At 47.7% G+C, this 14,769-nt stretch overlaps 1 protein-coding gene across 1 annotated transcript in view; it reads right to left on the reverse strand.

Annotated features, from left to right (window-relative positions):
• Positions 1–333: 333 nt before the first annotated feature.
• Positions 334–14,769, reverse strand: part of XIRP1 (xin actin binding repeat containing 1) — a 37,226-nt gene continuing 22,790 nt past the window's right edge. Inside the window, exons 6-8 of the mRNA XM_058808005.1 lie at positions 12,260–12,414; positions 10,586–10,639; positions 334–8,992 (exon numbers count right to left, since the gene is read on the reverse strand). Coding sequence (XP_058663988.1) covers positions 1,304–8,992; positions 10,586–10,639; positions 12,260–12,414 — 7,898 coding nt within the window. The 3' untranslated portion in view covers positions 334–1,303. The remainder of the gene's footprint in view (positions 8,993–10,585; positions 10,640–12,259; positions 12,415–14,769) is intronic.

The following is a 14,769-nucleotide window of genomic DNA, read 5'->3' on the forward strand; positions in this document are numbered from 1 at the left end:
GTGGGGATCCAACACCTCAGCTGCCTTCTCCATGGGGGAAATGGATACACACAAATGTCCAGACCTTTCCTGGTGTACCCATCCTACCCAGAGCCCTGGACTGGGAGGGTCTGTACCACCCTGGACTCATTTTTCATATCACAGTATGAACTCTTTACTGCAGGACTGATGATCCACCCAACAGCATAAAGCAGATGTAGACCAAATCACTCCAGTGACTCAGAGTGCTCTCAATATGTGATTCAACTCGTCCATCAAGAGATGATTTCTAGATATTTTCAGAGGAAAGAAGCACTGAACAAAAGAAACTCAACCAGACCAAAGTATTTTTAGAGGTAAAGTTTACCGTCAGAACGCAGCAATAGAAGTTAAAAAAAAAAGAAAGCCACAAAAGATCTAAAATCTTGTGTTGAGAATGTACAAAACAAAGTCATAATAAGAAAAAAATTGCTTTACAAAGTCTCAAAATGAATTTAAACAGTAAACATGTAGGAAAGCATGGAAAATCTAAACTAACGGGTTTGTGTATAGTGAATAATAAATTACAATTCAAGAAATAAAGAAAAGAAAGCAGTAACCATTCTGACTCGAGAATCTTTTATAGCATCTTTCTTTGGGGGAATGGCATTGATAGTAGCTGTAGGTCTTAGCTTTACAATTTCCACTATCATCAAACACTTTCCAGGAACTGAAAAACAAACTGATAAATAACTCCCTCAAGTCCAAGAGTGACAACAACTCAAGATTTATTTTTTCCTTTTCTTTTCTTTTCTTACTGGCTAAGAGAAAACCTATCCAACCCACCCATCAATATGAGCTTGTGTGTATATATATATATATAAATATGTATACGTGTGTGTGTAGGATGCCTTCTTAGAAAAAGAAGGTGCCATAAAGGTGTTTGTTTGCCAATGACCAGATTGATTGTTCTTTAATTGATCCTTCCTTCAAGAGTAGTTCAGAGAAGCCCGATCCAACACCTCCAACCACCCCCACCAAACATTCTAGGGGGAACTGCCCTAAGGTGCCCATGGATGGATTTTCCCCTTGTGCTTCTAACAGTGCCAGGACTCTGGGTTGTGGTGCAGCACCAAGTCTGTTGGGTTGGCCAGGTGAGGGCTGTTCTCCAGTGCCAAGGCAGGCTGCACTTGTCCTGTCTGTGTGCAAACACCAAGACGATGACCCTGAGAAGTCCTTAGGGTGCAGGTAAATCCCTGTATGTAATGTGGATAAAACAGGAGAAATGTTTATCGTGGCCTTTCTCTTTTGTCTTACACAGTCCTCTCTTGTTCTGCAGAACCTCCTATTTCTTTGGCTTGGAGTTGCCAAAGGTGACAAAGACCACTCCTGGCTCCTGAAAACTCCCATTGGTGTGGAACTCTTCACCTGGGCTCTTCAAGTACCTGCGAAATACAGGTGAGGCAGAGACCTCATACTGGGGGTGAGAGCCCACATCGCGCGTGGAGGACGTTTGTGTCTCGGACTGCTTGGTGACCGTGGTGGAGGAAGTGATGATTTTGTTTCCAAACTGGTCCATCTCCTCATACTGCTCCATGACAGTCCGGGTGGCTCCGTAGAGCTTGGACCCATCAGGCCCTGTCTGCAGCTCCAAAATGCTTTTCTGCCTCCGTGGATTTTGTGGGCTGGGGGTGTTCAGGGAGCGGTATTCCGAAAAGCTGCCTTTCATCCCACAGTGGCAGCTGTCCTTGGAGGAGTCCAGAGAACCCTTCTCTTTGTCACTGGTTGGATGGCTGGCATTGCCAAGCGTGTGCTGTTTCATGGAGCTCAGCCCAGCTTTTGTTTGGACAGGGTCTGATCTCTTCTCTGAGGGTTTTGTGTCGTGCCCAGCAGACCCTGCTGAGGGATGGTTATAGGAGCTAAAGCTGTTCTGAGCAGAAGCCTCCCTCTTTCCTGGAGAGTCAACACAGTCTGGTGAGGGGCCATCCTGGGGGCAATGAGCTGTCCTGGGTGATTCTGCTGGTTTCCTGGCAGCAGACTCAATGGAGATGTAGGAAGGTGAGGAGGGAGAGCTGACTCGGGACTGAACAAGACGGGGTACCCCTAGCTCTGCCTTGGCTGCCTCTGTCTTTTCTGCCACCTTTGCACTTTCCACAGATGCTGCTTCCCCTGTCTCCAGCATGACTTCCTCTTGCCTGGCTTTGCTTGAAACAATGCTGATCTTACGGATGTTGCTGCTGCTCACGGAGCTTTGGGCACTCCCCAGAGACTCCTTGAACAGCCCTGAGAGCCCAGCAATGTCTGACTCAGACTTGAGATTGGAAACGGAATAAATAGCTTTCTTGATGGCCTCCTCGATGTCCTGGATGCGGGCCAGTGTCTGCTCCTTCAGGTGCAGAATCTCAGCACTTGCTCGCTCCAGGTCCTCAAAAACCAGATCCACTGAGGAGACACTGTCAGCATCCCCCTTTGCCCCTGCCTTGTCCTGGTGCTTGGCCTTCTGCTGCACAACCCACTCGGGGACCTTCTCAAAGAAGCTCTTGAGAGCTTTCACATCCACTTTGCTTGTCTCCTCCTCAAACTCCCTCACTCGGGTCAAGATCTCTTGCAGCTGCTCCTGTCTCCTGAGGTTCTCAAAGATCTCCATAGCCTCTTTGACATTGCCTTTCATGATCTCCTCCTTGTGTACTGACAACCTCTTCCGACGCTCATCTTCCGTTTCTCTCATTTTTTTTTCTCTCATAACAACCACTGGCTTCTCCTGGGCAGGTGTCTCTGCCTCCCTCTCAGGACATTTCTGTTGCCTGCTGTTTGCCTGCTGGTGCTCCTCAAAGGAGGAGTTCATTGACTGCTGATGGAAGGACATTGAATGAGACGTTTGCCTCCTCTCATGCACCTGCTGCACGACTCTCTGGCTATCCCACGATCCATAAGAATTAGACACACTTTCCCTTTCCACCTTGGATGAGGCATTTTGTGCAGTGCCATCTCCTCTTTTTGGAGGGCTGTTGTGACCCACAGGGGAGGTGCTTGGCTCAGTTTGGCCGGGCACATCCTGTGCCTGTGCTCTGCCAGGGCAGGCTGGAGGTGACAGCGAGGAGCACCCCTTCTCCTCTTGGCATAGCTCTGTCTGCCTTTGATACACCTGACCTGGGCATCTCCTTGGAGCAGCTGCTTTATCACTCATCACTCCCTGCTTGACTTCAAAACCAACCCCTCCATTTTTCATTGGCTTTGAGGTCTTAGCACTGTCTGGTTCTACTTTTCCTTGTCCTGCTTTGCTGGCCTTGTATCTTTCTTCTGCTATTTGGAGAGGGGTTTTGGCAGTGTATTTTGGCATCTTTCTCTCAGGGTTTATCCCCTGAACTGTGACAGACTTCTTCACAGATGTCTCTGAATTGCAGCATTTTGTTTGAACCTCCTCATAGGCTGATTGTTCATGAACTTCCATGCAGCTTAATCCCATCTCTGTGGGGGAAGGCCTTGGCTTGTTGAAATCCTTAAAGCCTGAAGGTTTTGGAGGCAGGGGTGGAGGGATGGGTTTTGTTGATCTGCTTGTGCTGTAATTTGCAGAGGGAGAATGGGCTTCATGTAAGAGGTGCTCAGGTTTTGGAGGGGGAACAGGTTTTTTCTTAGGTGAGACAGTAGTTTCTGGTTTTGGAGGAGTCCTGGGCTTCTCTGCAGGACTCTGGTCACTGGGTTTACAGGACAGAGAAGGGAGAGAAGGAAGAAGGGTCTGGAGTAGAGCAGAACGTCCTGGGGCTTCATCTTTGCTGGTTGGTAATGGAAGGGCACCTTCTCTTGCCGCTTTAGTTGAGGGTGGGCAATGCTCTGCTTTCATCACAGCAACTGAGGGAGGAGGAGGAAAGTCATTATCAGCCTGTGACCCTGAAGCCACTACAGCAGGCTCCTTACTAGCGAGTTGAGTCTCATTTTTCTTTTTACACACAGAATAGGACTGCCCTGCATTTCTGTATATCATAGCAGCTTTAAAATCCCCTCTGGAGATATTAACATTAGACTTTTCCAGCGACTGAAGTGTGGCTTTTAAATTACCTCGGACAACGTCCTCCTTTTCTACCAGGCGCTGTTCTGTGGCGGCACTTTGCAGTGCTCTGATAGCTGTCTGCACATCCCCTCTGACACCAACATCTCTTTCTTCTTGCTCTGATTGCTCTTTGGAATCAGACTCAACACAAGGGTTTACATAGGTTTTCACGGGTGTGGCAGTATAAAGGCCATCCTTAATGCTAAAATCTCTACTGGGCACAACTTGGATTTCCTGGCTCAATAGTTGTCGTCCCTGTACTTCCTCAGAAGCACTGACCTTTTTGTGTGATGCTATGCTCTTCTGGGACACGCTTGTGTGGGTCTTGGATGCCTCCTGGACTCTGGTGGTGGTGGTCCTGATGGCAGTGCTGCTGCTCTCCTGCTTGGTGGATGAGGAGTCCTGCTGGTGTATGGTCGATTGCAGGGTCATGGTCCCCTGTGAGCTGACTGTCTGCTGCCTGCAGGCTGTGTGGACCTCCTCCCTGTTCCTCTGGAATTTGCTCTGGACGTGGTGCTGAATGTTTTTTGCTTCTGCTGTTGCCAGCCTCAGGCTTTGCATTGCAGCCTGGAGATCAGTCCCCAGAGCCTTTTCTTCTGTCTGAGTCTGGCTGGCTTTGCCAGCCACCACAGTCTGCTGTTTGCCATCCACTTCTGCCCTCTGAGCTGTCACTTGTGTTGGAAGTGTGCCTTGTATCATAGATTTTGGTTCCTTCAAATGGGCAGTGGTGGCTTCTTCTTTCTCTGCCTTCTTGCTGGCATCTGCAACCCTTTGGATTGACTTTGTAGTCACCTTAAGCCCTCCGGACAGAACTTCTTCCTTTCCCATCGCTGTGGGCAGGGGCTTCCCAAGACATTGCACAGTGGTGCCTGCCACACCTGCTGCATGCACAGCCTCTCTCTCTAACACACCCTCTCTGCCCACGCCTTCACATACAAATCCCTTTTTTGCTCCCTCCACAGCCCCTGGCTCGCCTCCTGCAATTACTTTCTCCATTTGTTCTTTATTTGTCAAGACATGTATGTTAGCCCCCTGCACAACCCGTGGGCCACTCTCATCTGCCCCCTCCTCCTCTGCTTGGGAAGAGATGAGCGATTGTATCTCTGACTCCTGCTGGAGATTCTTCAGGTAGCTGAGGTCTCCCTTCTCAATGCAGCTCGCAAAAAGTTGAACATTTCCCTTCTCGTTGTCCTCACGCTTGATAGTGGCTGCTGCTTTCTGCTCCTGAGAAGAAGCCAACAAGTTCCCAATTGTTGACTTCACATCCCCCTTGACGACTTTCTGCTGGACAGAATGGAACAGGAGGGAATAGAGAGTCATCTTCAGTGATCCTGACTTTGTCTCTTGTAGGACCATCCCCTTTTTGATGGAAGCATCTTGACTGAGGAGACCCTGCAAGGCCTTGGCTACATCTCCACTCAAGTCCTCTTTGCCTTTAACAGCTTCACTCTGGTCCAGCAGCTGCAGTGGGCTTACTTTGATCTTGCCTTCTCTGTCCTCCTCCACCAGCATGCTCTGTGCTTCCACATTGGTCCTGTGCAGGAGCTGCAGCATAATCCTTTGCAAGTGGCCTCCCACAATCTCCTCTTTCAGGATCTCTGGAGCTCCTGGGCTGCTGAGCTGATACTTCACCATCTTCACACTCTCCATATCATTAGCTTCAATGAGGATTCCATCATGCTGGATAGCCTGGCAAGTGCAGAGAGTCTCTAAAGTCTCCTTCATGGTTCTTTCTTTCAGTTCTACTTCTATGCCACCTTCAGAAGCACCAAATTTATCTAGGGGCGTGCTCTCAAACAGCCACGTTGTGCTTTTCACATCTGCACGAGGGATCTCTTCTTGGGCCTCAGTGCTGGCCGTCACTTCTGTGTCCTTAAGGGTGTCCATGGGCTGGGTTTCAAACAGCCAGGTGCAGCGTTTTACATCCCCTTTCTGGCTGTCCTCTCTCTGCACTGTGCTCATGGATGAGCTCCTCTCTGCGTCCCCATACAGGGAGTCCACAGGGTAGTTCTCAAAGAGCCAGGTGGATGTCCTCACGTCACCCCGCTGCACGTCACTGACGCTCACCATCCTCACGTACTTCTTCTGGCCCACTTGCTGGGACTCAAAGAGCTGCTTGTTGGACTGAACGTCTCCCTTCTGCACATCATCCACTGTTCTGGGCACAGACAGCTTTCCCCCTGAGAAGCAGTCGAGAGGCTCTGTCTCAAACCTCCACCGTGCAGTCTGGACGTCTCCCTTCTTGATGTCCTCTTGGGTGACAGCCCTAATCACAAACACCTCTTCTTCCTTCTTGATCTGATCCAGCGGCTTAGTTTCAAACAACCACCGGGCACCTTTCATGTCACCTTTCATGATTTCTTCTTTCTGCACTGAAGTGACCTCATGGTATCCCCCCTCTTTGTCCTGGATAGCGTATAAAGGTTGGCTTTCAAAGAGCATTGTGCAGGACTTGACGTTAGCTTTGCTCATGGTGTCTTTCTGGATCTTCTGGAGTTCTGTCTCATCCACTTTGTCATGGATTTGGTCGAGGGAATAGGTCTCAAATACAAACCTTTTTCCTCCAACATCTCCCCCCTTGGCATCCTTTTCAGGAGGTATTTCCTGGATGCCCTCAGAGTTGTCCTTCAGGGTGTCCATGGGGTAGTTCTCAAAGAGCCATGTGAACTTGTGCACAGACCCAGCCTCAATTGTTCCAGCATCCTTCTGGGATTTTGGCTTGGTGGCTGTGTCCAAGGGCTTGGCCTCAAAGAACTCTTTCACTCTGGACACTTCCCCAGACTGGAACTCCACACGGCTGGAGTACCGCATGGTTTTTTTCCTGTCAGCTTCACTGACAGCGCTGCTGCCCAAGGGTTCAGTCTCAAACAGGTGCCGGACAGTTTTGACATCCACTCCCTGCAATTCCTCCTGACTGTAGGCCTTGCTGACTTGCAAATACTGCTCCTCCTGGCCTTTCAGGGAGTCTAGGGGCTGGGTCTCAAACATCCACGTGTAGGACTTCACATCGGCTTGGGGCACGCTGCCATTCTCCTCCTGCTTCCTCTCAGCCTTCTCGTACAGCGTGTGCATGGGCTGGGTCTCAAACAGCCACCGGCAGGTCTTCACATCTCCCTTCTGGGAGATCTCCCTCTTCACTGAGGGGTGCTTCTCCCCTTCTGTGGCTTGGAGATGAATGACATCCATGGGCTGAGTTTCAAAGAGCCACTTGGCTGTCCTGACATCACCAGCCACCACCTCTTGCTTGGTGATCCCCCGGATTATGTCCACTTTCTTGATGCTTTCATCAAACTGGTCCAGAGGCCTGGTTTCAAACATCCACTTGTAGTTCTTGACGTCACCGCTGATGATCTGCTCTCTGCTTACAGAGGTGACTTCATGGAAATTGCCAAAGCTATCCTTGATGGCATACAGGGGTGTTGTCTCAAACAGGATTTGGTTGGCTTTGACGTTGCCAGCTGGAATCTTCTCCTCCTCTTCTTTGGTGGCAGGCTCTGCATCAGCCTGCTTAATGCTGTCTAAGGGGAGAGTCTCAAACAGGGTCTTGAAAGATTTCACATCCCCTTTCACTACCTCTTCCATGCTGGTGGCTGGAATTTCTTCCTCAAATGCCTTGGAGATGCTGCCAAGGGGACAGGTCTCAAAGACATGTTTTCTTTGCTTCACATCTCCCTTCTCCTCTGCTGAAAGCTCTACTTTCTTCAAACGTCCCACCTCAAAATTGTCTTTCAGGGTTTCCATTGGCTGCGTTTCGAAGAGCCAGAGTGTGGATTTCACATCACCTCCAATGACTTGTTCTTTGGCTACAACACTTTCTGAAGCTTCTCCTTTCAGGGAGTCAAGAGTCTGGGTCTCAAAGAGCAATCGTTGTTTAGTGACATCTGCCCCTGTGACAAAATCTGTCGAAGCCTGGAAGTCCTGTTCCTCAACTGTGATTTCTCTGATGGCATCCAGAGGCTGAGTTTCAAATATCCACCTTGCTCCACTGACATCCGGCCTTCCAATTTCTTCCAGTGAAATCCCACGGATTATCTGCACTTTGGAAGTGTCCTTGTTGATGGTGTCCAGGGGCTGGGTCTCAAAGAGCCAGCGAGCCGTCCTGACCGCATTGGTCTGAATTTCTTCTCGGCAGACGGACTTGATTTCATGGATAGTCCCACTTTTGTCTCTGATGGCACAGAGGGGCTCTGTTTGGAAGAGCCTGACAGTCTTCTTGACATCGCCTTTCAGCTCCTGGATTTCTGACTTGAGTTGTAGGATGCTCTTCTCCTCCACTGAGGAGCAGCGTCCTATGGCATCCAAGGACTGTGCTTCAAAGAGCTGTTTGGCCCCTTTCACATCACCTCCCTGGACAGGCTCCTTGAGAACTGCCTCCTGCACCTCAGTTTCATCTGAATACAGTTTATTTAATGTGTCCAGTGGTTGAGTTTCAAAGAGCCACCGGGCAGTGCGGACATCCCCTCTGGCAAGGTCTGTTTCCGACACCTTGGCTGATGTTGACAGATTGTACCCATTTATGGACTGGCTTTCAAACCTCAGGGAAGTGCTTTTTACATCCCCACTGGGAATGATCTCTTCTTCTGTCAGCTTCTTCGTGGCTTGATGGTCCCCAATGGAGTCAAGTGCCCAGTTCTCAAAAATCCAGCGCATGGACTGAACCTCCCCTGGGAGAACTTTATCCAGGTTCACGGAGCCCTGAGCATTGGGATCCTCGGTGTTAAGCATTTCTGCCAGGTCCTCAGTCACAGCTTCTTCCAGGTTCTTCCTGAGCTCGGGGTGCATGTGCCTGTAGAGCCTCTTCAGCTCGTTCACCTGGCGCTGCTGGTAGAACTTGGAGAAGGCTTGCTTTGGAGGAGGCACAGGGAGGGCACTGAGATCCTGAGCCCCTGGAGTGACAACCTGGACCGAGCCAACGGCTGGAGGGGGAGGCAGGTCATCTTCCATTTTCTGGATGGCAACTTTAGATGATTTCTGAGCCTCTGACATCTTTGGGGAAACAGTTTTAAACGTCAGCATCACCTCTCACCCCCCCCCATCTCCGTGGCTGTTAATGGAGTGAATGGCAAAGGGAAAAGCCAACAGGGGAAATCCATGCTCCCAGTTAGCTCCATACCTTTGGTTCAGTAGCACACAGCACTCCAAACCATCACATCACTGCACACGCTCCAGGCTTGCTGTTAGCCCTGGTTCCACAGCAAGCGAGGTCTCTAATCCAGGTGATGTGGTTAGTCTACAATTCCCAGGATTCACTCCAGCTAGAGCACAACAGAGGTGCCCAATTTGGGCTATGTGACCAAGAGAGAGTGACCACAAGAAGGATAAGGCTGACTTAGAAAAGTCAGGGAAAAGTTAACCTCTCCCTTCTGCTGCCCAGTGTCCCAGTGTCCAGAACTGTTGTGTCCCCAACTGAGGACCTGCAGGGAACAAAAGATCTGGGTGCAGGAGAAAGCCAGGGAGCTATTTGTGAAGAGGTCTCAGGAAGAAAATGGGGAGAAGGAACTAAAGTGCCAAACTGAGCTGATGAAGTTGGCTGGTGAGGTAACATGATGAGCTTTTGGTAGCACTGTGGGGTGCCCCTCCTCACTGCTCAGGAGGGAGGGCTTGGGGAAGGATGTTCATCTCATTAATGATTTCTTCTGTTGCACTCAGAAGTGTGCCCCATTTGCACAAGAGTAGATGCACATTTACACAGTTGGAGATTTAAATAAAGCTCTTCTAACTTATAGACTTGCACAGGCATGAGGCTAACTAAGGTTTGCAAACTGCTGGAATCAGCAGGCCTCATGATCTGTGCTGCCTGAGGAGGAAAAGCAAGGCTGAGTGATCAGAGGTTGGAGTAACACCTATAGCTAGGGGCCACGAAAGTTAGACCTGTTTATGCTCAGTCAGACTGATCTCATCTCAAATTCACAGCAGTCTTGGTACAGAAGTGAACAGAATGGGCTGCGCTTGTCCAGTCTCCCTCTGAGTCTCCATTTCTGCAATTTTTCTCCTCAGTTTGTGCATCCTGACCACTGAGCACTGAACTAACTGCCTGCAACCTGCACTGCCTGGGCATTTATCCACAGGGAAGGTAGCTGAAGCCTTTAATCATTGTCTAAAAGAGACTGCAGTCCTGGTGGCTTTCCTTTCAGTAAACAGATCTGTTGACCCTTGGCATGCCTGTGCAGTTACGTCTGCAGAGTTATGCCTGGAATATTATTAGTTGTTGCTCAAAGCAATGGTGCACGGTGTTATTTCACTCTGTTACACACAGATTGTCCTGGCTAAAAATAAGTTTTGAACATTAGTAAAAGAAACCCACACTCAGAACACCAAAATCAGCATATTTTGCAGCGAGTGAAAAATGCAAATCTTTTGCATGAGCCAATGTACTTGGAATGCACTTTTTAAAATAAGGGGTTTGTCTGTTTTTTTTAATCTGTGAAGTACTTCTGAATGTGGGGAAGGGCAGCTGAGCAGCTGATAGCTATATTCAGTATATAACTGCTCCTGGCTGCCTTGCGTGGGTATTTAGATCACACTCACAGGCCACAAATATTTGGTTAGATAACAGTGCTTATCTTAAACATTTCCTACCTTGCTTTTTTTCTGTCTGTGGGGAGAGTTAATGGAGTTGTCCTTCACAGTACTCTGGAAAAGATATGAGGAGAAATGCCATTAAACTACACAGCAAGACACATTATCTGCATATATATATTTATATACTTATGTGTACTAATGTGTATACCAATTACAGAGAACTGAAAACCACGCAGGTTTTCAGTTCATTGGTTCATTGGCAGTTCTGTACAGTTGAGAAAGAAGTCTTATTCCAAATTGATCATATATATGTTTCCTAATATCTCAGTCAACAAGCAAAACCCCGAACATATTTTTTTTTAAGTTAGGGGGAAAATAAAACTAGCACTGATTTCTCCAAGGTTTGATTTAGCCTATATTTTTCCTTATACTTAAATATTAAAAAATAAAACTGACCTACTGATTTGTAGTTGCATTATGAATTGTGTAATTTATTGCTTTGAAATTTTAAAAAATTTTCTTGGTTCTCTAACCAGCTATAATTTTCAAATGCAGTCTCCACTTATTTATTTTCAACTGATTCTGCTTCATCTGGACCTCTCCCTGAAAACACTCAAGAGACTGCATCTCTGAACGGAGGGCATATAAAATGTTCAGAGTGTGGGGAAACTTGAACGTGCCAGCAGGAAGAGTCCAGATATGAAATCCCATCCCATGTCACTCCTGGATCACCAGTGGAACTGGGAAAATGGGGAAAATATGCCTCATAACCCTTATAACCTGTATTATCCTATGGCCCAATGATCAGCCTGGAGTGGGGGATTAAATCCCTGTATCCCAGACTAAGGGATCTAAACAGAGAAGCACAGGTTGCACTGCAAAGTTATGCTTGAATGTGGCATATATGGACATATGTATATATGTCTCTCTGTGTGTGGCATTCACATTCTCTGATAAAATCCCTTCACCCAGGAATTTTTTCCTGGGAATCTGAGAAGCCTCAGAGAAAAGGAAAACAATTCTTATCTCATTTGCTTCTCCTTTGTTGTGCTCATGTGGAATGCGTTTGGAGATTGTTTACCCACAGGTGATTGTTCCATTGGATTCTGGTGTGAGTTGCTTTCACTCTTTGGCCAATCAGGGCCAAGCTGTGTCGGGACTCTGGAGAGAGTCAGGAGTTTTCATTATTATCTTTTCAGCATTTAGTAAGCATCCTTTCTGTATTCTTTAGTATAATATAGTTTAGTATTCTAGTATTCTATAATGTAATGTAATATCGTCAAGTAATAAATTAGCCTTCTAAAAGCATAAAATCAAATTCATCATTCCTGCCTTCATCAGGACATTCCCAGCAAATACAATATGTTTGTGCATGGGAATGGGGATAGCATGGACACATATGTGTTACTCTGTACTGATTATTTCCTCCATGGATGTATGTGAATATAAATGTGCAAATAAAGGGGAAATCTTAATATCAGTAAACTGTACAGGCTAGTGGATGTAGGGCTGTGTGTGTAATTTAATAAGTATGTGATATATGCATATGTTTGTACACATCTTACATTTGCAAGCAGCAAGGGAAAAATGGTCACTTTTGGGAAACCAAACGTGGTGTTTCCTTAGATGTACAGAAGCAGACACGTTCTGTGTCACCCTCTGACAGCCACTTGTGGAGGGGACATTGCTGGGATGCCGCTGACGGCAGGGAGGGGAGGACCCGGTCCTTACCGGCTGTGCGGGGCTGGCGCCGGCAGCAGCAGCTGTCTGTGAGAGATACAGAGCCGACAGCTCCTTCACGGAGAGTGTAGAACGCCTCCCTCGTCCTTGCTGAAGTGTGAGGCTGGCGCTGCCCGATGGGTCTAAAAGCGACCGTGCCCGATCATCTGGAACAGGGACAGAGGTGTGCAGTGAGCCACGGGCAGGAGGGCAGGGCCAGCAGCTTCCCATGGGCTCTGCTGGGCTCCTGGCACTGCACAGCAAGGTACCCCACAGCCCCCTCTCTGGTCCCCAAAACTTAACATCACACTCTTTTAGCTCGGGGAGAAAACATGGACATTCCCATCTCCTTGGTGGCTGAGGTGGATTGCTGAACCTGGATGAGAGTGACATTTGGCAGTGAGCTGATGGCCCCATTCCTGCTTCCCTAGGCAAGGCCATCACCAAACACGAGCCAGTCAGAGGACATGGAGGAGCTACACATATCCAACTTGAGCCAATTCCTACATTTTTGCTCCACACCACTTTCCTATGGATGTGCCTCACAAGCCGATACATCCACTTATTTTTTGCCTCTCTCCTGGAGCTCATTTCAGGAGAGATGAAAAGGTGAGACCTGCCACAGGCTGTACCAGGGAGCCCTTGGTAGAGCCTTCAAACCCTGCTCTGAATTTAGAGATCTGATATTTTGAGCTGCACCAGTTTCCATGGGGTGCCCCCTTTGAAAACCGAGTTCTTTCAGTTTTCAAAGAAAGAAGCAACTCCAAAATAGAGCCAAGAACTTTCTTTTTGCATTAATCTGCCAGATGTGAGGATGGTTATCTCCACCTCCCATCACAGACATACACAATATATAGAACTTTACACCTCTAGGGTGCCTCTCAGCCCTCCAGGTTAGTCAGGGCTGTAATTTCTCTGTTCCCACTGTAAAAACACCAGAAGGTTCTCCTGTTCTCTGCAGGGCTTGTGCTGCTGCATTTGGATTTAGTGAGGTATTTGCAATGTTTTGCTTTGAACAATGGGCTCTCTCTCCACAAATCCAGCTATTGCACAGGCAGGAAAGGGCTGATGTACTTTTTAATATGTGCACACTAGAAGCACTGCAGCCATTCCAGCATTCTTTGCCCTAAAACCTCAGCCCCCAGATCATGAAAACAACAAACCTAATGACTCTTCTTCTCTGTTCTCTGAATTTTAAGTTCAGATTTTGGAATTTTTTTCTCTAAAATACTGAAAGAAACTTACTCTGGTTTTATTTTAATTTGACAGGAAGCAACCCCATGCACTAAAAATGTGCTTCAAATTAAATACTAGTTCCTATAGGCACAAACATGCACCAAAAAGCCATGATGATAAGACCAGAGGGACCTCAATGAGTTGTCAGAGACCCTGCCAGCTGTGCTGCTGGAAGGCTCAAACCTCAAGATGTCTGTTGTCTTTTATTCCAGCTGCCCCTGCAGGTGTGCAGGCATTTTGATGCAGAACCAAGGCTAGATACATGGGGAAGCAGCAGGATGCAATACAGATTTAGCTGCTGGAGGTCACTAGGACACCAGAGGAGGAAATAGAAGGTATTTTCTTAATTTTTTTTTTCTAAATCTCCATCTAAATATGTCACCTCTCTCCCTGATTTCTGCTATCCACAGCTTAAACACTGAGTCAAAGGGAATTATCTGTCTACAGCCACTGCAGGCAGTGCGAGGCTGGGGCAAACCTGGTGCATCCTGAGATAGGCTGTGAGTTTGCAACCACCCTCTGGTTGCATCATTTGCCCCTAGTCTGCTCAAGACACCCCAAACTGTGACTAAATCCTGGATTTTTGAGATGAACAGCATCCAGGAAATTATAGATTGGTTTGTGTTGGAAGGGACTTTGGAGAACACTTCATTCCAAACCCCTGCCATGGGCAGGGATGCCACTCACTAAATCAGGCTGCTCTGAGCCCTGCCCAAGTGGCCTTGAACAATTCCAGGAATGGGACATCCATAACTGCTTTGGGCAACCCATTCTCACTACCCTCACAGTAAAGAATTTCTTCCTGATATCTAATCTCAATCTCTCCTCTTTTAGTCTAAAACTGTTCTCCTTTGTCCTAGGGACATCAAGAGGGTCCTTGCAGCAGGTACTGAACTGACTGCAGAAAGCTTTAGGTAATCTGAAAAAACTCCTTTTTGAGGAATTTGAAAAATCTTGTCTGGGAATGTCTTTCTTTCATCCTACATTGTTGAATTACCTACTGGAAAGGCAAAAACCAGTCCAATCAGTCTGGCAAAGAGCAAGTTTCTTCTTTGCATGGTAATGAGATTTGGCTAAGTCCTGCAGTAAGAGCAATGGGGAGAACTGGGCACAGTGAGCCTTCAAGGTAGAAAGGAAACCAAGCACACATTTTCAGCCTTTCTGTCTGGGAAAATGAACACAAGCCCTTGACTGTCTTGAAAACCACATCTAGGAGGTGGGAGCACCTCATGGCAAGGCAGGGCTGACAGAATTGTTCCTGTGTTTGAGCATTTTGGTGAGGAGTG

This window comes from Ammospiza caudacuta, chromosome 1 (genome assembly GCF_027887145.1).
Source record: "Ammospiza caudacuta isolate bAmmCau1 chromosome 1, bAmmCau1.pri, whole genome shotgun sequence".
Classification (NCBI taxonomy): domain Eukaryota; kingdom Metazoa; phylum Chordata; class Aves; order Passeriformes; family Passerellidae; genus Ammospiza; species Ammospiza caudacuta.